Source organism: Capra hircus, chromosome 19 (assembly GCF_001704415.2).
Source record: "Capra hircus breed San Clemente chromosome 19, ASM170441v1, whole genome shotgun sequence".
In the NCBI taxonomy this organism is placed as follows: Eukaryota; Metazoa; Chordata; class Mammalia; order Artiodactyla; family Bovidae; genus Capra; species Capra hircus.
In genome coordinates this window covers 40,608,266-40,629,751 of record NC_030826.1, presented here as the reverse complement: position 1 = coordinate 40,629,751, position 21,486 = coordinate 40,608,266, and the positions used below count along the sequence as shown (strand labels likewise).

Genomic DNA, 21,486 nt, shown 5'->3' with positions numbered 1-21,486 from the left:
AAGACAAGGAAAAGAGAAAAATTCTTCAGGAGAAACTGCAGAAGTAGATTCAGTAGTACCTAGTGAATTACTGGAGACAGCTAGTATAAAATGAGAGCAATTAAAATTTTTCTTAATAATCATGAGATGACTCAGGGTAATTCTACCAACAAATAACAGAGAAGGATTGCCAAAGAACAAAGTGTGATAACAAGGTGACTGAGCTGAAAGTCACGACAGAACATCCAAGTAGGAATATCTGATGGGCATAGTAAGGAATGTGTCCAGAATGGGGATGAAGCCATTATTAGAGAATATGAAACTGTTCACATAGAGCCGAAGCCACAAGAAGGGATGAGGTCACTGAGGGAGAGAGGGTAGGAAAAAAAAAAAGCGTGAGTATAAAACTGTAAATAATGACACATTTTAGACCATTCTTTCAGAATCTATGAGTGGAAGAGAGAAAAGGAGCTATATTCTTGAAAGCAACCGTTTAGGACTCAGTTAAGACTCAGGTGGTCAGTATCAAATGTGTCCAAGAGGGTGTAGGAGAAGAAATATGAAAAACGATGACTGGATTTGAGATGTAGGATAATTAGTAATTTTTGTGGGATAAGTTTCAGTAAAATGATGAGATTAAAATTTAGGGGTCAGTAGGAAGTGAAAAGTGGAGGAAATGAATGCGGAAATTTTTTCTAGAAATAATGAAAGGAAGAAATGTAAAAATACAAGAAATCCAGAAATAAAACAGGAATATCAGGTCATAGTCTAGTCCCTTCATTTTACAGATGAAGAAACTGAGGCCCATAGAGGCTAACCAATACTGTTTTGGTTTTTTTCTCAAGCTTCAAAAATTGACTTTCTTTTTTAGAGCAATTTTAGGTTTACGTGGAAATTGAACAGAAAAATACAGATAGTCTCCAGATACCCACTCTTCCCAATCTCTCCGCCCCCCATTTCCCCACAGCTTCCCCTATTACTAACATCTTGCATTAAGCGAGGAACACTGGTAACAACTGATGGACCAATACTGACATATCATTATTAACTAAGTCCATTTCATTAAGGTTTGTTCTTTGTGTTGTACATTCTATGGGTTTTGACACACATGTAATGACATGTATCCACCAACATAATACCACATAGAACAGTTTCACTACCCTAAAAATGCCAATACTGTTATTTAACCTGGTTAGAAAAAAGCTTAGAGAGAAAACCAATAAAGATGGAATGGTAACTCAGAAGGGATAAGAATCAAGAGAAGACTATCTGTCTTCAAAGAAAAGCCCATTTAATTCCTTAATTTTCATTTTGTACCTGGCCTTCTTCTTCTGGTACCATGAACCCACTGGTTCTTGATATTATTTTTGATCTATCCGAAAGGATCATTATTATCTATAGAAAACCATGACTATGATGGCTCACTTACTGGACAAAAAGCAGTTATTGGTTTGAGCAAGGGAAAAAGAAATTTGTGTATCACACTATTTTATTCTTATAGGAACTTTATAGTCCTAAGGCCTGGAAGACAGGAAGAATTACTCATGCTAAATTTGAAATGCATCATTATAATAATCTTGATAATACTCCTCCCTTTCTCATTTTGGAGATAACAAATAACCCCAAGGTAACTATCCACCTACAGAAATGGACACATTAAGGTAAAGGCATTCATTTAAGAAAAAAGTACCTAATTATGAATACTTCAGATGAGCTGGCAAACACCATTTTGCTATAGGTAGCAGAGTTCACCAAGAAACACCCTGATAATGTGTATATAAAGGTACGCGAAACTGTTTCCGTAGGACGTTTGCCATCAGAGCTTACCTCCAGGAACAAGCAGGGCAGTCTAGACACCATGAGCGTGCGCTTTTCTTCTGCATCCAGACGCCTTGGCTCCTGTGGAGGAGCTGGCTCCGTGCGGCTCTCCAGCGGGGGAGCCGGCTTTGGGGTCGGCAGCACAGGCAGTGTGCCAGGCTTTGGAAGCGGCTTCACCTGCGCCTTTGGAGGCAGCTCCTCTGCAGGAAGCTACAGCGGGGGACTGGGCGGAGGAAGTGCTTCCTGCACTGCCTTCACTGGAAATGAACATGGCCTCCTCTCTGGCAATGAGAAGGTGACCATGCAGAACCTCAACGACCGCCTGGCCTCCTACCTGGACAACGTGCGTGCCCTGGAGGAGGCCAACGCCGACCTGGAGCAGAAGATCAAGGGCTGGTATGAGAAATTTGGGCCTGGTTCCTGCCGTGGTCTTGATCACGATTATAGCAGATACTTCACGGTAATTGACGACCTTAGGAACCAGGTAAGAAACACAGTGCCAGGAGGTTTAGTACCTGGAAGGGTAATTAGCCGCACAGGCACAGATGCCTAAGTTATCACAGCAAGGCTTATGCTCTCAGCTGCTAATTTTCGGTAGCTTATTAATACTAAAACTAATTTATATTACAATTCTGGTCTTCAAACATGGCTTACTCATCATCTGGTATGTGGTATGCATGTTTATGCTTTCAGAAATACTAAAATATCAAAAACTGCCCAAGGTCTCCAGTTATATATTTACATAGAAAGTTTTCCATAGAAAGTTTTTTTCTTTTTTAATGGGTAAGATAGAGAGTAAAAGAGGCTATACTTAAATTTTCCATTTGCAAGAATCATCTTATTAGAGACAGGATGCCAAAAATATTGCTATAATTTTATAGTTGACTTTATTTCAAGGAAATCTGAATTTTTTAAAATATTTCCTCATTCTTAACTAATTCTCCATTTATCAGATAATTTCTGCAACAACAAGCAATGCCAATATTGTCCTGCAAAATGACAATGCAAGGCTCACAGCTGATGACTTCAGACTAAAGTAAGTGGAGCTGAAAAGAAACCAAAACAGTTGCCTAAACTTTTCCCTCTTTTATTTAGGCTATTTGAGGTCACCTCCATTCTTTGAGTTTATTTGTTTTAAACCAAATGCGTGTTTGAATGACTCACTGAATTATATATTTTATTGGGAAATTGGGGGACTGACACAAATGAATGTCAAAAGGGAATTTTGAGTCTTCTCATTCTCTTGTGTCAAAGAAAATTATTTATTTTTTGATTATGAATGATCTACCTGAAGTTTGGAATATATTTTAACAGTTGGACTTAAAAGCTTAGTTTGAAGGGTTTTTTGTTTTGTTTTATACAGTTTCTGCCTTAACCTTTTTTAATATCCTTCCTACTTTGAGTTTATTATATTTTATTTTATTTGCCATGCCTTACGGCATGTAAGATAATTCGTTCCTCCACCAGAGATGGAACCCTCTGCAGTGCAAGTATAGAGTATTAACCAGGAGACCAGCAGTGAAGTCCCTTAGCTTGAGTTTTATGATGACCTAAAAAGTGATGATGGGGCTTCCCTGGTGCCTCAGAGGGTAAAGAATCTGCCTGCAGTGCAAGAGACCCCAGGTTCAATCCTGGATTGGGAAGATCCCTGAAGAAGGGAATGGCTACCCACTCTAGCATTCTTTCCTGGAGAATTCCATGGACAGAGGAGCCTGGAGGGTTACAGTCCATGGGGTAGCAAACACTGGGACACAACTGAGCGACTTAACGCAAAAGGTGATGACTGATGTGATGACGCTTTCAAATATTTTTCTAAGGTTTGAAAATGAACAGGCCCTTCATCAGAGCGTGGACGCGGATGTCAGCAGTTTGCGCCGGGTCCTGGACGAACTGACTCTGTGCAGAACGGACTTAGAGATTCAGCTGGAGACACTCAGCGAGGAGCTGGCTTACCTCAAGAAGAACCATGAGGAGGTAGGTGGTCTCTCCCCCCTGATTTCATAGCCTGCCTTCCTCCCAATGTTTAAAAATACGTTTCAGATGACGAATATAATATCTTGAATTCAAGAAAGAATTTGTTGATTTCTCCATATGGCTTAGATGGTCTGAAATGTTTCTGTTCATCTCCCTCCAAAGAAACCCTCACAGAAGTTTCTAACCATATGGATCGTGTCTGTCTGGCTCCTTCAGAAATATTCCGATCCCAACATGGTTTCTTTTAGGAGATGAAGGCTCTGCAGTGCGCAGCCGGAGGCAATGTGAACGTGGAGATGAATGCGGCCCCCGGCGTGGACCTCACGGTTCTGCTGAACAACATGCGGGCCGAGTACGAAGCCCTGGCCGAGCAGAACCGCAGGGACGCGGAGGCCTGGTTCAACGAAAAGGTAAAAAGCAAGCTAGGATGCGCTGACTTGGCGCCCGGTGCTGATGCAAGCATCGCTCATAACAAGGCTCCTAACGTTTTCAGAGCGCTTCGCTGCAGCAGCAGATTTCTGATGATGCTGGCGCCACCACCTCAGCTCGAAATGAACTGACTGAGATGAAACGTACTCTTCAAACCCTGGAGATTGAACTTCAGTCTCTTTTAGCAACAGTAAGTAAAAATGACACCAAAGAGTTGCTTTAGAAGTTGAGGGGGAAAAAATCAGAGTTTTTCTGCCACCTGTTATTATTAATTTTCATTTTTATCCAGTCATTGCTCTGCCTGAAATAAGACACATTTGCATTTTTCACAGTGGAATATCTTTGGCCTGAAAATTATACCAAGATGCTAATTAGAATTAAAAAATACAATGACTTTTAGGTACTCAAAAAGAAACAGGGGCTAAGACTCTGCACTCCCAGTGCAGGGGGCCCAGGTTCTATCCCTGGTCAGGGACTAGATCCCACATGCTGCAACTAAAAATCCCACATGTTACAACTAAGACTTGGCACAGCCAAATAAATGAATAAAAATAAATAGTAAAAAAAGAAGAAAACAGTTTTTACCCTGAGTCTTCTCTCCCACGTCAAAAGATCAAAAATCACTGTTCATGGAATGCAAAAACATGCTTGCACCCATCCTAGTTTCTTTATCTAGCATTCCTTTGGGCCACTTAATTTTAATTGGAACACATGTTCCCTTTTAAGTGACATAAACAAGCAAAGTAGAGGCATGAAGGCTGCCCATAAAGCTAAACATGCATGACAATAACTTTAATAATAACCGTTTTCATTAAGGGTTGCCCAGCAATTTCACCCACGTGAGTCCACAATAACCCTGGCGCTTGGGCAGACCAGAATTTATATTTCATGTTATTATTTCCAAGAGAAGAATCTGAGGTTCAAAGAAGTTAAGCAATTTTCCAAGAGTCCCACAGTCAGGTACAAAGGTACCAGAACTTCTCTCCAAATTTTCTAACTCCCAAGTCTATACTTTTTCTACTATGGCTAGCAAACTTCCAAAAGAGGCTATGCTGCTACTGCTGCTAAGTCGCTTCAGTCGTGTCCGACTCTGTGCGACCCCATGGACTGCAGCCCACCAGGCTCCCCCGTCCCTGGGATTCTCCAGGCAAGAACACTGGAGCGGGTTGCCATTTCCTTCTCCAGTGCATGAAAGTGAAAAGTGAAAGTGAAGTCGCTCAGTCGTGTCCGACTCTTAGCGACCCCATGGACTGCAGCCTACCAGGCTCCTCCGTCCATGGGATTTTCCAGGCAAGAGTACTGGAGTGGGGTGCCATCGCCTTCTCCAGAAGAGGCTATAAATATATGTAAAATTCTTGCAGGTAGAAGAATAAGACATACTCATTGTCATCCCATGTAAAATTACAGCAAGCACCCATAAAGCCAATGAATCAAACTATTTAAAGCCTAAGAAGACCACTCTTTTCTTGGGATCATTCTACTTCCAGAAAATTTATGCAGAGGTTACTTTTTTAAAGTTTTTTTAAAATATATTTTTAGCTGCATTCAGTCTTCATTGCCGCACATGTGCTTACTCTATTTGCGGTGAGCAGGGACCACATTCTGGTTGCAGTGTGCAGGCTTCTCATTACCGTGGTTTCTCTTGCTGCAGAGCATGGGCTCAAGAGTGCAGGCTCAGTAGTTGTGGCACGTCCCCTGCATTGTCAGGCAGACTCTTAACCACTGCACCACCAGGGAAATCCCAGGATTGCTTCTTTAACATAAGAGGTATAATCCTCATGACACAAAGCTGCCACATGATTAGAAATGAGATCACAAAGTGTCGGGGGACTTTAATTCCTGGAAACAGTGGCAAACTGTACCAAAGCACAGGGTGAGAGGGGACAGATCTTTAGACTGTGTCCTAGGAGAAAACAATTTTTCTAACACTCTTGGGGATATGAATAGCATTTAACCAACTGTGCTATTCTCCAATAGATTAAAAATAGTATGACATCTAATAAGGGCAACAATTAATATTAAACAAGAGGAATACAGTTATTATATAAGGATAACTCTCTCAATATCTTTTAAGTGCTTTGCCATATCCCAAAACAGTGACATCAACTACTAAATTATGTCTCACTGATCCTCAGAAACACTCCCTGGAGTGCTCCTTGACGGAAACAGAGGGCAACTACTGTGCACAGCTGGCCCAGATCCAGGCTCAGATCGGGGCCCTGGAGGAGCAGCTGCACCAGGTCAGGACCGAGACCGAGGGCCAGAAACTGGAATACGAACAGCTCCTGGACATCAAGGTCCACCTAGAAAAAGAAATCGAGACCTACTGCCGCCTGATAGATGGAGAGGATGGGTAAGTACTATTTACACTGAAAAAACTATATTAAGGTTATTAAAGACTTTTTTGAAATCCAAAGTATCTATGATCTAGGTCATGTGTACCTAAACTCCTAGTGTTAAGAATTCAGTTATCTCCCATCTTAAATCATTCATCTTTAATCAGTTTCTTGAAAAACAGCATCAAATATTTAATACAAACTTTATACTTTTACAGCTCTTGCACTAAATCAAAAGGCTATGGTGGCCCAGGAAATCAAATAAAAGGTAAACAAAAGCTGGGTTGAACATTCAACATTTGTATATGTTTCAAGGAATGAGTTATTTCCCCTTTACGAATTTGATAAATTCTAACAATTCATGTCTCATTTTACTTTTTTTTTAAAGTGAAGTATAGTTGATATCCAATGTTGTATTCAGTTCTGCTGTACAGCAAAGTGATTCAATTATATACATATACATATTCTTTTTAAATATTCTTTTCCACTCTGGTTTATCAGAGATTATCGAATATAATTCTCCATGCTATACAGTAGGAACTTGTTCATCCATTCTGCATACAAAGGTTTACATCTGCCAAGCCCAGCCTCCCAATCCACCCTCCAAATCCCTCCCGCAAGGTGACCACCAGTCTGTTCTCTGTATCCCTGATTTTGTTTCTATTTCATAGAGGCTCATTTGTGTCATCTTTTAGATTCCACACATAAGTGATATCATATGCATTGTCTTTGTTATTTTGACTTACTTCACTTAGTATGATAAGCTCTGGTTGTATCCATATTACTGCAGTATATATGTCATTTTAGATCCATCTAAAGCCACCGTGGTTAAAACAATTGTTGAAGAAATAGATCCTCGTGGCAAAGTTCTGTCATCTAGAGTTCACACTGTGGAAGAGAAGTCCACCAAAGTCAACAACATGAAGAGTGAACAGAGGGTGCCTTCCTAAGCCCAAAAGGATGCCCCTAAATCAAAATATCAAATCAAAGCTATCCTAAACAAGAGCTCTCATTTCTCTGCTTTTCTTCCAATGAACTTAAAATTATTTTTAGAATAGTAACATTTCTTTGACTTTCTCTGTGGTGGTGTTTCAAATAAAAGTTCTTCCTGTTGCAAGCCATCCTCACTGGTTCTGGTCAGTCTTTGCATTTTAAATATACTCCTCCCCAACAGAAACTGAATTTGTTTTTAATTTCTTCTCTTTAAGGCAATGGTCTTCACAAGTTAGGTGTAAAGTTTAACAGGCAAAAAACTAGTTGGTGTCTTTTTCACATCTTTGTCAAATTTTAAACCTTCCTTCCTTCAGTAAATACTTGTTGAGCATATACCAACAGCAAGAGTAAAACAGTTAATAAAATCCGATCACTGAGTGCAACACACTCATAGAAGTAGAAATATAAGAAATTGAACAATCAAAAATAAATGACATAAAGACTAGAATGACATTAGAAAGGGTCAACAAAACTGAGTTGGTTTTTTTGAAAAGATAAAATTGACAAATCTTTAACTAGACTAACCAAGAGAAAAAGAGAGAGGACTCAAATAAATAAAAGTATCAATGAAAAAGGAGACATTACAACAGAAGCCTGAAATACAAAGGCTCATAAGAGGCCACTAGAGGGACTTCCCTGGTGGTCCAGGGGCTAATACTTCATGCTTCCAACGCAGAACACCCAGGTTCTATCTCTGCTCAAGGATCCCATGTGCTTCAACTACGAGTTTCCATGCTGCAACTAAGACCCAGTACAGAAAAATGAAATAAATATAAAAAAGAAAATACTAGAATATTTATATACCAACAAAATGGATAATTTAGAAGAAACAAATTCTTAGAAACATACAATTTATCTAGACTGAATCATGAAGAAATAGAAAATTTGAACAGACCCATAATGAATAAAGAGATTGAATTGGTAATCATAACCTCTCAGCAAAGAAAAGCCCAGGGCCAGGTGGTTTCCTGGTGAATTCTACCACTTAAAGAAGAATCAATGCCTATTTTTCTTAAACTCTTCCAAAAAATTAAACAAGATGGAAATTTGATAAACTCATTTTACAAAGCCAGCATTACCCTGATACCAAAGACAAAAACACTACAAGATAATAAAATTATAGATCAATATCTCTGATGAACATAGAGGCAAAAGTCTTTGACAAAATATTAGCAAACAAATTCAAGGGCACATTAAGAGGGTCATAAACCATGATCAAGTGGGATTTATCCCTGGGATGCAAGATGGTTCAATACATACAAATCAATAAATATGATACATCACATTAACAGAAGGAAGGATAAAAATCATACGATCATCTCAATAGAGGCCAGAAAAGCATATGACAAAATTCAAATACTTTCAGGATAAAAATACTCAAAAAATTTGGCATAGAAGGATGTATTCCAACACAACAAAGGCCATTTATGACAGTCCCACAGCTAACATCAAGTTCAATGGTGAAGTGCTTAAAGCTTTTCCTCTAAGATCAGGAACAAAAATCTTTTCTTCTAAGATCATGTCCACTCTTTCCACTTTTATTCAATACAGTACTGGAAGTCGTAGCCAGAGCAATTAGGTATGAAAAAGAAATAAAAGGCATCCAAATCCAAAAGGAAGAAGTAAAATTGTCTCAGCGTGCAGATGACATGATCTTAAATATAGAAAACCCTGAAAACTTCCTCGAAAAACTATTAGAACTAATAAATTCAGCAAAGTTGCAGGATACAACTCAACATTTTTAAAAAATCAGCTATAGTTTTATATACAAACAAATTATCCAAAAAAATTAAACAATCTTATTTACAATAGCATAAAAGGAATAAAATATCTAGCAATAAATTTAATCAAAGAGCTAAAATATTTGTACACTGAAAACTATAAAACATTGCTGAAAGTAATTATAGTAGAGGCAAATAAATGGAGAGACATTCAAGTTCACAGACTGGAAGAATTAATATTGTTAAAATGTTTCTACTACCAACATGCTCTACAAATTCCAACAATCCTTATCAAAATCCCAACTGTATTTTCTTACAGAAATGGAAAAAAAAATGCTAAAATTCATAGAGAAACACAAAAGACTCTTGATAACCACAGCAATTTTGGAAAGAGAACAAAGCTGAAGGTATCACACTTCCTAATTTCAAAATATATGACAAAGTTACTGTAATTAAAACACTAGGGTAGATATATAAGCAGCCAATAAACACATGAAAGGAGGCTCAACTTTACTGATCATTAGGGAAGGCAAATCAAAACTGAAAGGAGATACCACCTCATACGCAGCTGAATGACTACTGTCAAAAAAATAGAAAATAACAAGTGTTAGTAGGGACATGGTTGCCAGGTACTGGGAAGAGGAGGGAATGGGAGTTATTGTTTAAGAGGTATGAGTTTCAGTTTTATAATATGAAAACAGTTTTGGAGATGGATGTTGGTTGCAAACATTGGTGAATGAATGTATTTAATATCACTGAACTATACACATAAAATGGTTAAGTGGTAATTTTATGTTTTGTGTATTTTACTGCAACTGGGGGGAAAAAACAGTATGGTGGGAGGGGAGAAGACAGACTTAAACCGTTGAAACAGAATAGAGAGCTCAGAACTACTCACATGCATACAGTCAACTGATCTTTGACAAGGGAGCCAAGGATACATAATCAAGAAAGGACAGTTTTTTCAACAAATGGTATTGGGAAAACTGAATATCCACATGTAAAAAGAACAAAATTGGACCCTATAGTACACTTTTCATACTGTTCATAGAGGATGAGATGGTTGGATGGCATCACCGACTCGATGGACATGAGTTTGAGCAAGCTCCGGGAGTTGGTGATGGACAGGGAAGCCTGGCATGTTGCAGTCCATAGCGTCACAGAGTCAGACATGACTGAGCAAATGAACTGAACTGATCATACACTATTCACAAAATCAACTCAACACGGATTAAAGACATAAATATCAAGACCTGAAACTATAAAACTCTTCAAAGAAAACATAAGGAAAAGCCTCTTAACATGGTCTTGGCAATGATTTCTCAGATTTGATACCAAAAGCAACAGGCAATGAAACCAAACATATATCCAGGACTTTTTAACATAATTTCCAGGGAAAAAATTCAAAATAATGATAATGAACACTTGCTATGTGCTAAGGTCTATTCTGCGCATGCATGAAGCTCAGTCACTTCAGTCATGTCTGACTCTTTGTGACACTATGGACTGTAGCCCACCAGGCTCCTCTGTCCATGGGATTCTCCAAGCAAGAAAGTGGGTTGCTGTGGCCTCCTCCAGGGGATCTTCCCAACCCAGGGATCAAACTTAAGTCTCCTATGTCTCCTACATTGGCAGGTGGGTTCTTCACCACTGGCACCACCCAGGAAGTCCATGGTCTGTCCTAAGCATCATTTAATTCTCACAACAACACTATGAGGTATATTCTATTAACACCCTCTTTTTTACAGATAAGAACACTGAAGCAGAGAGTGGTTAGATAATTTGCCCAAGGTCACACAGCTAATAACTGGAGTTGCTGGAATGCTAATCCAGGCAGTCAGGCTCAGAGTCTGTTTGCTTAATTACAACATAACACCATGCTAGTAAGAACTTCATGCTTCCACCTTCCAGCAAGGGAAGGAATTAAAAAAAAAAAAATACTAAATCATCCTAACTCCAATCAGTCTGAGATTAAGCAGTCATCAGAGTCTCCTTCCCAAACAAATCAGGGAAGCCACTTTGTGAGAGGAATTAGCTCACCAGAGTCTGATTCTCAGAAAAAAAACTAAGAATCTGGTGACAAAACAAACTTTATCTGTGTTCAAGAAACACACTTTTATAAACTTGGCTAGAAGAAATGTAGAATATTAACTTTAAACAACAGCAAAAGATACCAAAGCATATTTGAAATTAAATGCTAAATTTATCAGGGAAAAAATAGCATCCAATCATTAAAATAAGATAATGTAAGGAATAACTTTATCCTGAAATAAGTAGACATTAAAATTGCCTAACTTAAAGTTTGTATGTTCAATTATTTTTGAGTACCTACATTGTTGTTGTTCAGTTGCTAAGTCGTGTTCAACTCTTCATGACCCAATGGACTACAGCACGCCAAGCCTTCCAATCCTTCACTCGCTCCCGAAGTTTGACCAAGTTCATATCCATTGAATTGGTGATGCTATCCAACCATCTCATACTGTTCATTGGATTCTACCTACACTATATGTATTATATAATGAATGTTCTAATACCCAATAGATTCTCAAGAAATGATAATTATATACAGCTGAATACACATTTCTTATCATTAATAAAATCACCACTGTCAGGGAGAAATATATAGATAGAACTAGCCTAGAATATTTAACTCTGTCCCCCACTTCTAGAAAGGACTAAAGCATATCTAAACTTTTGTAGTAATTGTTAGTTTGGAGGAAATCTATGATTAAAAAATTCAAGAGGTTTGCCCTTATGAGTAAACTCATGTTTCACTGAGTTTAGCATCATACATTCCAGTCCTGCTTTGATATAGAAATGCTTTATAATCTGTGTTGCCTCTTAGCTTCACAGTCAACTTGTCTTCAAAATGATTTTAATAATATATGCTTACCTTATTACACAAAAGATTATCACTTAATTAGTGTTTATAAAAGATCTAGAGATAAGCAGATTATGTTAATAACACTTTGCAGTCTCATAATACCTCTTATCCATGAAACTCAAGACTTATCAACTATTACACTGACAACATACTCTGTTTTACTTGTATTACTCATGGGAAACATGGACAAAAAGATTGAAATTTTGACCAGGTCACTACAAAATCAGTACCAAGTTTCTAAATATGAGCTGAATCTCTTATCACACATTGTTCTAAATGTGTCCCAATGGTCTCAGTTAGTTTTACCTTAATTATCTTTAAATACTTTGGGTCAAAAAATACGGATTTTTATGGATTCTGGTATACCAAATATCACTTAAAAACAATAATGTTGGATGTTTTTCAAAGGTATTCACTATCCACAACATTGACAACTCTTGTTCAGAAAAACTACTGTTTCAAAACTATTTGGACACATAATCAGTTAACCAATCAAGTAGCACCATTTTAAGTGATGGACAGCTGACTCTGTCTGACATGTCTACTTTATTATAATAATTTAAATAATTAACACTTACAAAATGTTTGTGCCCATCCAACTGTGTTGTAATCATTAATTATTGGAACTGCTCAACATTCATTTGAGACTTTTCAACATTATTATTTTCATTTGCCCAACAGGGAAAAGAAGCACCCACTGGACAGGATGACTTCCCATGGGCATCAAGGCAGAAGGAGGAAGACTCTGCTCACCAGTGACAACTAATCTTTTATCTAGAGTACCATGATTATTGGTTTTCCAAGTAGTGATGAAAATCCCCCTCTTTTTCATATATTTTACTCCCTCACCAACATGAAGCTCGTTTCTCAAAAAAATTCATAATGTCTTAAATACATACATTTAAACTATAAAACGCTAAACAATATTTTTGCATTAGAAAAATGAGCAATTTGGAGGCTCAGAAGTTACTTCAATAGACATTCTGTTCCTGGACTAAACCAAGAAATCGTAATACAAGTAATTTTTCGGTCAATGCCACATACTCACTAATTTTTAGTTAAATTGATAAGCAAAGTTCTGCAGGACTTTTATTTCTGTTTTTTTTTAATCAGTTAGAGAGCTCCCACTACCAAAGGATCACTATATATTGAGAGCGCCTGATTTGAATAATAAAGAAAACATTCAATAACACATGAATAATAAAAATACTACATAAGTATTTACAGAACAAAAGCGTTAGGCATAGTCCATTTGAATTATGAATCTTTTGTTATATTGGAGGGAAAAAACAACTAAAATATATTTCAGAGGTCAAAAACATGTACATTGACTCATATACAATATTGACTTTTAAAACTATGATTTGGTATTACTCTATCTGGCACCTTTTTCATATACAAAGATATCCTTGGGCCAGCTTTCCACCTACAGACTGGACACTGTTAAAAAATCACCCAATTATGAAAAACAACAATTAGCATGCAAGTAATATTTTATTACAGATGGGCAAAGTTAAGGTTGAAATGACCTCCTAAATCCTATAAAAGGCCAACAGAGCGAACTTCCATGGATGGTGACTTTTGACTTCGCTCCTCTCTGAGAAAGGGTCGTTTGGTGCTGTTGCCATGTCTTTTCGACTTTCTGGTGGATCCAGGCGGCTCTGCTCTCAAGCTGGCACTGGTCGGCTAACTGGTGGAAGGACAGGCTTCAGGGCTGGAAATGTATGCAGTGGGTTGGGAGCAGGAAGCAGCTTCTCTGGCCCTCTTGGAAGCGTTTCTTCTAAAGGAAGTTTCTCTCATGGTGGTGGAGGGTTGGGAAGTGGTGTCTGTACTGGTTTTCTTGAAAATGAGCATGGCCTCCTCCCTGGGAATGAAAAGGTAACACTGCAGAACCTCAATGACCGCCTGGCATCCTATCTGGACCACGTGTGTACTCTGGAGGAGGCCAACGCTGACCTCGAGCAGAAAATCAAGGGCTGGTATGAGAAATATGGGCCTGGTTCTGGCCGGCAACTTGCTCATGACTATAGTAAATATTTCTCAGTCACTGAAGATCTCAAAAGGCAGGTAAGAAAGATGGATACTTTTACTACAGGCTTTGGGTGTGCATAACCTTAAAAAAAAAAAAAGATGTAATAGAAAACATGCTTAGCAAATTTGTGTGAATTTGCTAACACTACATTCCCAGTGCTTGGTACACTGCCTGGCAATAAGAATTTGCAGAATTAACTGATGAAAGAGAAATTGTTTCCAAATAGAATTGCTTCATTGATCTTTTATTACCTCATACTTTTTGATGAAGAGTAATAAAGCTGTCTGTGATTGGGAAAGTTTACATTTGGCTCTTAAACTCTGCAGAAAATCCAGATTTCTTTAAAATAGGAAAAAAATGATACTAAAATAGATATTTTATGGATTAAGAAGGTAAGAATCACAATGAGATCTGGAATCTCCCTTGACTTTTGGGACCTAACATTTTGCACCATCCACCCTATTTAGATTATTTCTGTGACTACCTGTAATGCCAGCATTGTTCTACAAAATGAAAATGCCAGACTGACCGCTGATGACTTCAGGCTGAAGTAGGTAAACATAAAGTAATTAATTATAATAAAGGTAAAAATACTACGTTGGAATAGAGAACATAACTTTTGCTTTAAAAACCAACATGGTTTTATAAAGTCAGACTAGATGACTGAAGAGACTAAATGTGCCCTGATACAAAGCTAGCATAAATTTAATTTTTTTAACTTTTTAAAACCTTTTTTTTAAATATTGGAGTATAACTAGTTAACAATGCTGTGATAGTTTCAGGAGGACAGCAAAGGGACCCAGCCATACAGATACATGTATCCATCTCCTTCAAACTTCCCATCCAGGCTGCCACATAACACTGAACAGAGTTCCCTGTGCTATACAGCAGGTTCTTATTGGTTATCCATTTTAAATATAGTGGTACTAACTCCTTAACTATCCCTTCCTCCCATCACTCCCCCCTGACAACCATAAGTTTGTTCTCTAAGTAGGGGAACCTGTTTCTGTTTTGTAAATAAGTTCACTTGTAACATTCCTTTTTAGATCCCACATTTGAAGGATGGCATACAATATTTCCCCTTCTCTGCCTGACTCACTTTACTCAGTATGATAATCTCTAGGTCCATCCATGTTGCTGCAAATGGCATTATTTCATTCTTTTTAATGGCTGTATAATATTCCATTGTATATATGTACCATATCTTCTTTATCTATTTCTCTGCTATGGACATTTAGGTTAAAGCTATCATAAATTTTAAAGAGTAGTTTTCTTCTACTGTTAAGCATACAGGATGCCAAAAATCAACTCTGAAGAAACAGCTCCAAAATAATATTCATAAATCAATAGGTGTTTCAAAATGTTTCATCATTTTGCTATCATCGTCTGCTTCAGGGGTATGTACTGAACATTGGTATCTTTTAGTATATGAAACATCTAGAAAAGTCATGCTTTGCACCTACCTACGATTATAGTTCTCAAGCATGTTAACTACCTTCCAGGTGTGAAAATGAGCTTGCTCTCCACCAGAGTGTTGAGGCTGACATCAATGGTCTTCACAGAGTTATGGATGAGCTGACTCTTTGTACAAGTGACCTGGAGATGCAGTGTGAAGCACTCAGTGAGGAACTGACATATCTCCAAAAAAATCACCAGGAGGTAAGGAACCCTGGCTTCTTATGGTATCTGATGCCCTTCCTCAAGTCCACTGTGGATCTCAATCAAAAGTCTACCCTGAATAGATTTGTGATTGCCAGGAGGGAAGGGGGAGAAGGAAGGGATGGATTGGGAGTTTGAGATTAGCAGAGGCAAACTATTACATATAGAAGAGATAAACAGCAAAGTCCTACTGTATGGCACAGGGAACTATATTCAATACCTTGTGATAAACCATAATGGAAAAGAATATGAAAAAGAATCTATAGGTATGTATGTATAACTGAGTTACTTTGCTGTATAGAAGAAATTAACATAACATTGTAAATCAACTTGTGTATGTGTGTGTGTGTGTGTGTGTGAGCTCAGTCATGCCTGACTTTTTGCGACCCCATGGACTATAGCCTGCCAAGCTCCTCTGTCCATGGAATTTTCCAGGCAAGAACACTGGAGGCGATTGCCATTTCCCTCTCCAGGGATCTTCCTGTGCCAGGGATCGAACCCATGTTTCTTACATCTTCTGCACTGGCAGACAGGTTCTTTACCACTAGCGCCACCTGGGAAGCCCAAAATCAACTATACTTTAATAATTTTCTTTAAGTCTACCTTGATGATTAATACATATAGCTTTTCCAGGAAATGAAAGTCATGCAGGGTGCAGCCGGGGGGAACGTGAACGTGGAGATAAATGCAGCCCCAGGAGTGGACCTCACTGTTCTGTTGAACAACATGAGGGCTGAGTACGAGGACTTGGCGGAACAGAACCGTGAAGATGCCGAGGCCTGGTTTAACGAGAAGGTACATGTTGCAAATCACAGGCCAAGGGTTTGTTCAGGAGACCACCAAGCGGGTCACTAACCCATCTGACAATTATGCTTCAGAGCACATCGCTGCATCAGCAGATTTCTGACGATGCGGGAGCGGCTATGGCAGCCAGAAATGAGCTGATGGAACTGAAGCGCAACCTGCAAACCTTGGAAATAGAACTTCAGTCCCTCCTGGCCATGGTTCGTAGGCATCACCTTGACTTGAATGTGTGTGTGTTAAGTAAATACAAACATGTATATATATGCGGGTGTGTATGTGTTGTTGGTTTAGTTGCTAAGTCATGTCTGACTCTTGCAACCCCAGGGACTGTAGCCCACCAGACTCCTCTGTCCACGGGATTCTACAGGCAAGGATACTGGAGTGGGTTGCCATTTCCTTCTCCAAGGGATCTTCCCAACCCAGGGATCAAACCAGCATCTCCTGCATTGACAGGCGGATGCTTTACCACTGAGCCACCTGGGAACCCATATATATATATATAAACATATAACTGAATATATATAACTAATTATATAGCTAAATACATATAACTAATTATATTTCACTAAAATGTATTAAATAGACATGGACATATTACATATCAAGCATTTTTTCTATAAATATTACTTCTGATTCACTAATCCCAAAACTTGAAGAAGGAAAAACAGGAAGCTTTTTCAATGAAGAGCAAACTTTTTTTTTTAATTTGGCTAATGTTGATTTTCAAGGGGAAAGATTTAGCCCTTGTACAAAATATTTCTTTCCACCTTGAGAATGTTTTTAAAGCATAAACATGTGGTTTATCTGTTACACATGCAAGCTGTGCTTTGTTCTTTCAGAAACATTCCTACGAATGCTCCTTGGCTGAGACTGAAAGCAATTACTGCCATCAGCTCCAGCAAATCCAAGAGCAGATTGGAGCAATGGAGGACCAACTCCAGCAGATTCGGATGGAAACAGAAGGCCAGAAGCTTGAGCACGAAAGGCTTCTCGATGTCAAAATATTTTTAGAAAAAGAAATTGAAATGTATTGCAAATTAATAGATGGGGAAGGAAGGTAAATATCAACTTGTGAAAAACATGAATCACACATAGACTAGGTTTTCTCAGTGTATGTGTAAACCAATACTGTATCCTAGAATTTCCTGCTCTGAAGAACATCACTTAGCAATTTCTTACTGCATCTAAATGACATGAAAACAGGCAGCAAAATCCAGTCTCTTAGTATGTAAAGTATCTATACCTATTACTGTAGAGAAGATTTAAATATGGAATACTGAGCAATGCCTGGACTCCAATCCAGGAGGAAAACTGCTTTCTAAGATTGAGCACAGAAGCATGTTTCTTTTAATAACACACTCCATTGTGGCTTCACTGGCCACCACCCTGTCATGTTGTTGTTTAGTCGCTAAGTCATGTCTGACTCTGAGACTCCATGAACTATAGCCAGCCAGGCTCCTCTGTCCATGGGATTTCCCAGGCAAGGATACTGGAGTGGGTTGCCATTTCCTTCTCCAGGGGATCCTGGAGATCTTGGAGATCTCATTTCCTTCAGCTAATGTTGAAGCCATATTTGAAACTAGAACTTCAGTTGAAACTAGCACTCCAAAACTTTTATTCCCCACTCATAGTTATTTGTGCATGGACAGAGGGGCCTAGTAGGCTACAGTCCATGGGATCGCTAGGAATCGGACACGACTGAGCGACTTCACTTTCACTTTTCACTTTCATGCATTGGAGAAGGAAATGGCAACCCACTCCAGCGTTCTTGCCTGGAGAATCCCAGGGATGGGGGAGCCTGGTGGGCTGCCGTTTCTGGGGTCGCACAGAGTCAGACACGACTGAAGGGACTTAGCAGCAGCAGCAGCAGCAGCAGCAGCAGCATGAGCTCCCTAATGAAAGAAAACTGCAGTAATTTTCTTTTCTCTTCACAGAAAAAGCAAGTCCACATGTTACAAATCAGAAGGGCGTGGGCCCAAAAATTCTGAAAATCAAGTCAAAGGTACAGGAGGGTTGTTTTTTTTAACTTGGAATAACTCTTAAACTCCAGGAGTCATATTAAATAAGTCACTTATTTGGAAACTAAGTAAAATTGTATATAAGTTTAGTTCTAGTGAATGAAGGGATAAGGTATCAGCTCTTAACATTCATATTTCATATTCCTGTAGAACAGATGTGGTCAAATTATGAAATTACTGAAATGGGAAATCAATTCCCCCAACATTTTTCTTACTTAGAACCTATTATTTTCCCAGTTTCAATGTTTTTCTAGAAAAGCAACTTTATTTTAAACCACAAAAACAGGGAAAGTTGGTGTTTAAAAGAAAAATATTACTTGCTCCAGGCCTATACCTGCCTGATACTTCTCTTTTTTTAGTATAAATTTATTTATTTTAATTGGAGGTTAATTGCTTTATAATAATGTATTGGTTTTGCCATATATCAACATGAATTATGCATGTTTCACTTATGTTTTCAAACACCCATTGCTCTAAAAGATAAGAAAGATAGTCTCAGGCCTTGCTAAGCACAGATAGTGAGTATTACATCTCAATTTTCAGCGAACTCGCAAACACTGTTTGTTGGGGTTTTTTAATATTTTTATTTATTTATTTACTTGGCCGTGCTGGGTCTTAACTGCAGAATGTGGGATCTAGCTCCCTGACCAGGGATCAGATCCAGGCTCCCTGCATTGAGAGCAGCACTCTTAGCCATTTGACCACCAGGGAAGTTCTGCAAACTGGTTTTTTTTTTTTTTTTTTTTTTTTTTTTTCAGCTGAATCTTTTTTTTTTAATTTTTTTTTTTAGGTATTCTTTTTTTTTTTTTAATTTTAAAATCTTTAATTCTTACATGCGTTCCCAAACATGCAAACTGTTTTATACGAGCATACCCATTGTGACTAAATACCTTTCCACCTGTTAAAAATGAGTACTAAGCTTGCATTTATTTTATTTTAGACTCAAAAGAAGAAGCTGTTGTCAAAACAGTGGTTGGGGAACTTGATCAGCTTGGCAGCGTCCTCTCACTAAGAGTCCACTCGGTTGAAGAAAAATCCTCAAAAATAAGCAACATTACAATGGAGCAACGACTGCCTTCTAAAGTCCCTTAATGAGGGGAAATGCTCTCTAAGACAAACAAAAAAAAAAGTCTGCTTTTGTAAAATCCTATTAACCAAAAATCCCAAAGAAACTATTCATTTCCGTTCTTCAAAATAAAAGGGTTAGAAGATGTTTCCCTTCTCTTCCCTTTCTCAGGTTCTTTGCATGTCATCCTTTCCAGGAATAGGGAAAAAATCTTGCTCTGTCCCTGGTTTTTGCTTGCATTTGGTGGAATCTTTATTGCCTCTTCATTAACAATTTTCTGCCCCAAGTTATTTTTGATAAATTCTGTGGTTTTGAATTTCCGCAGTTGATCTCAGTGTCGCAGTACTAAGGATATGCTAATAAAATTAAGTGCCTCACTTGTAGTCATATTCACTCCAGTTCAATGCAGGATGAATTGGAAAGAATGCCAGTCCTAACCTCTGGTCCCAAATCTGTCCTTGATTAACTATGTAAATGACTGGTTCTCTTTGAGTTTGAGCTGGCTGCTATGGTTGTAATAGAAAATGATACTGATTGAGCTTTATAATTGGTTCAACCTTAGAATGCAGGGGTGATCGGCTAATGTTAGTTTGTTACTCTGGATAGCTGTTTTCCATTTTGCACTTAGTTGCTTATTGACTGGGGTGGTTCTCAATCTTGCTCATAGCCTCCTGCACACAAGTTCCTGCCTGGTATCCTAACCAAGTTATTTTAGAAAGTGCAGCTGGGTCTAGACAGCAACAAAGTTTTGGGATATAAAAGTTTATTTCATATGAGGGATGAGGCAGAGAGCTCTGCAATAACCTAGATTTCCAATGTGGATGACAAAGTATCAATAAAGGGTTGTTTTGGGTTTTTGAGGGCGGGGAGGGGGGAGGATTGGTTTATTTGACTGCTCTCTGTTAGTTGCAGCATATGGGATCCAGTTCCCCAATCAGAGATCAAACCCAGGCCTCCTTCACTGGGAGCTTAGAGTCTTAGCCCCTGGATCACCAGGAAAGTCTCTCACTAAAGGGTTTTAACCAACTGATAAATACACCATGTGGAATTCAAAGTGGCCCACATACTCAACGGGAGCATATCTAGGTGCTAAGCCACACTAAGGTTGCATCTCCAGGTCTCAAAGATCATTTTGATTGCTATGTTCCCTCCTCCCACATAAGTAGTTGACCTCTGTTCCAGCATAGTTTCTTGAACTGTAGCTACAGCTGGACGTTACCTTCTTCATGGTCTTATTCTGATGAATTATGGTAATGGAAGTCATAAGTTCAATGGTGTAGAGTTGGATTGGGTTAGGTTAAAAGTACTTTCATGGTACGAGGAGGGAGGTGGGAGGGGGGTTCAGGATGGGGAACATGTGTACACCCGTGGCGGATTCATGTTGATGTATGGCAAAACCAATACAATACTGTAAAGTAATTAGCCTCCAATTAAAATAAATAAATTTATATTTAAAAAATAAATAAATAAAAGTACTTTCAATTGCAGGACCATAATACTGCTTACTCCTTGGAAGGAAAGTTATGACCAACCTGCTGCTGCTGCTGCTAAGTCGCTTCAGTCATGTCTGACTCTGTGCAACCCCATAGACGGCAACCCACCAGGCTCCCCCATCCCTGGGATTCTCTAGGCAAGAATACTGGAGTGGATTGCCATTTCCTTCTCCAATGCATGAAAGTGAAAAGTCAAAGTGAAGTCGCTCAGTCGTGTCCAACTGAGCGACCCCATGGACTGCAGCCTACCAGGCTCCTCCGTCCATGGGATTTTCCAGGC

General features: G+C 38.6%; 2 protein-coding genes across 3 annotated transcripts; both read left to right on the top strand.

Moving 5' to 3' along the window:
- KRT27 (keratin 27) lies at positions 1,783-7,653 on the top strand. Its single transcript, NM_001285719.1, is given in 8 exon segments — positions 1,783-2,281; positions 2,751-2,833; positions 3,615-3,771; positions 4,020-4,181; positions 4,265-4,390; positions 6,336-6,553; positions 6,755-6,804; positions 7,344-7,653. Coding segments are annotated over 8 exon segments (1,383 nt in total). The 5' UTR covers positions 1,783-1,837; the 3' UTR covers positions 7,487-7,653.
- On the top strand, positions 13,699-20,093 carry KRT26 (type I keratin 26). Of its 2 annotated transcripts, none has more exons than XM_013971961.2 (8): positions 13,699-14,201; positions 14,634-14,716; positions 15,669-15,825; positions 16,450-16,620; positions 16,704-16,829; positions 17,469-17,686; positions 18,564-18,631; positions 19,588-19,863. In XM_013971961.2, the coding sequence occupies exons 1-8, from the start codon at positions 13,761-13,763 to the stop codon at positions 19,737-19,739; spliced, it is 1,416 nt and encodes a 471-aa protein (XP_013827415.2). In that variant the 5' UTR covers positions 13,699-13,760; the 3' UTR covers positions 19,740-19,863.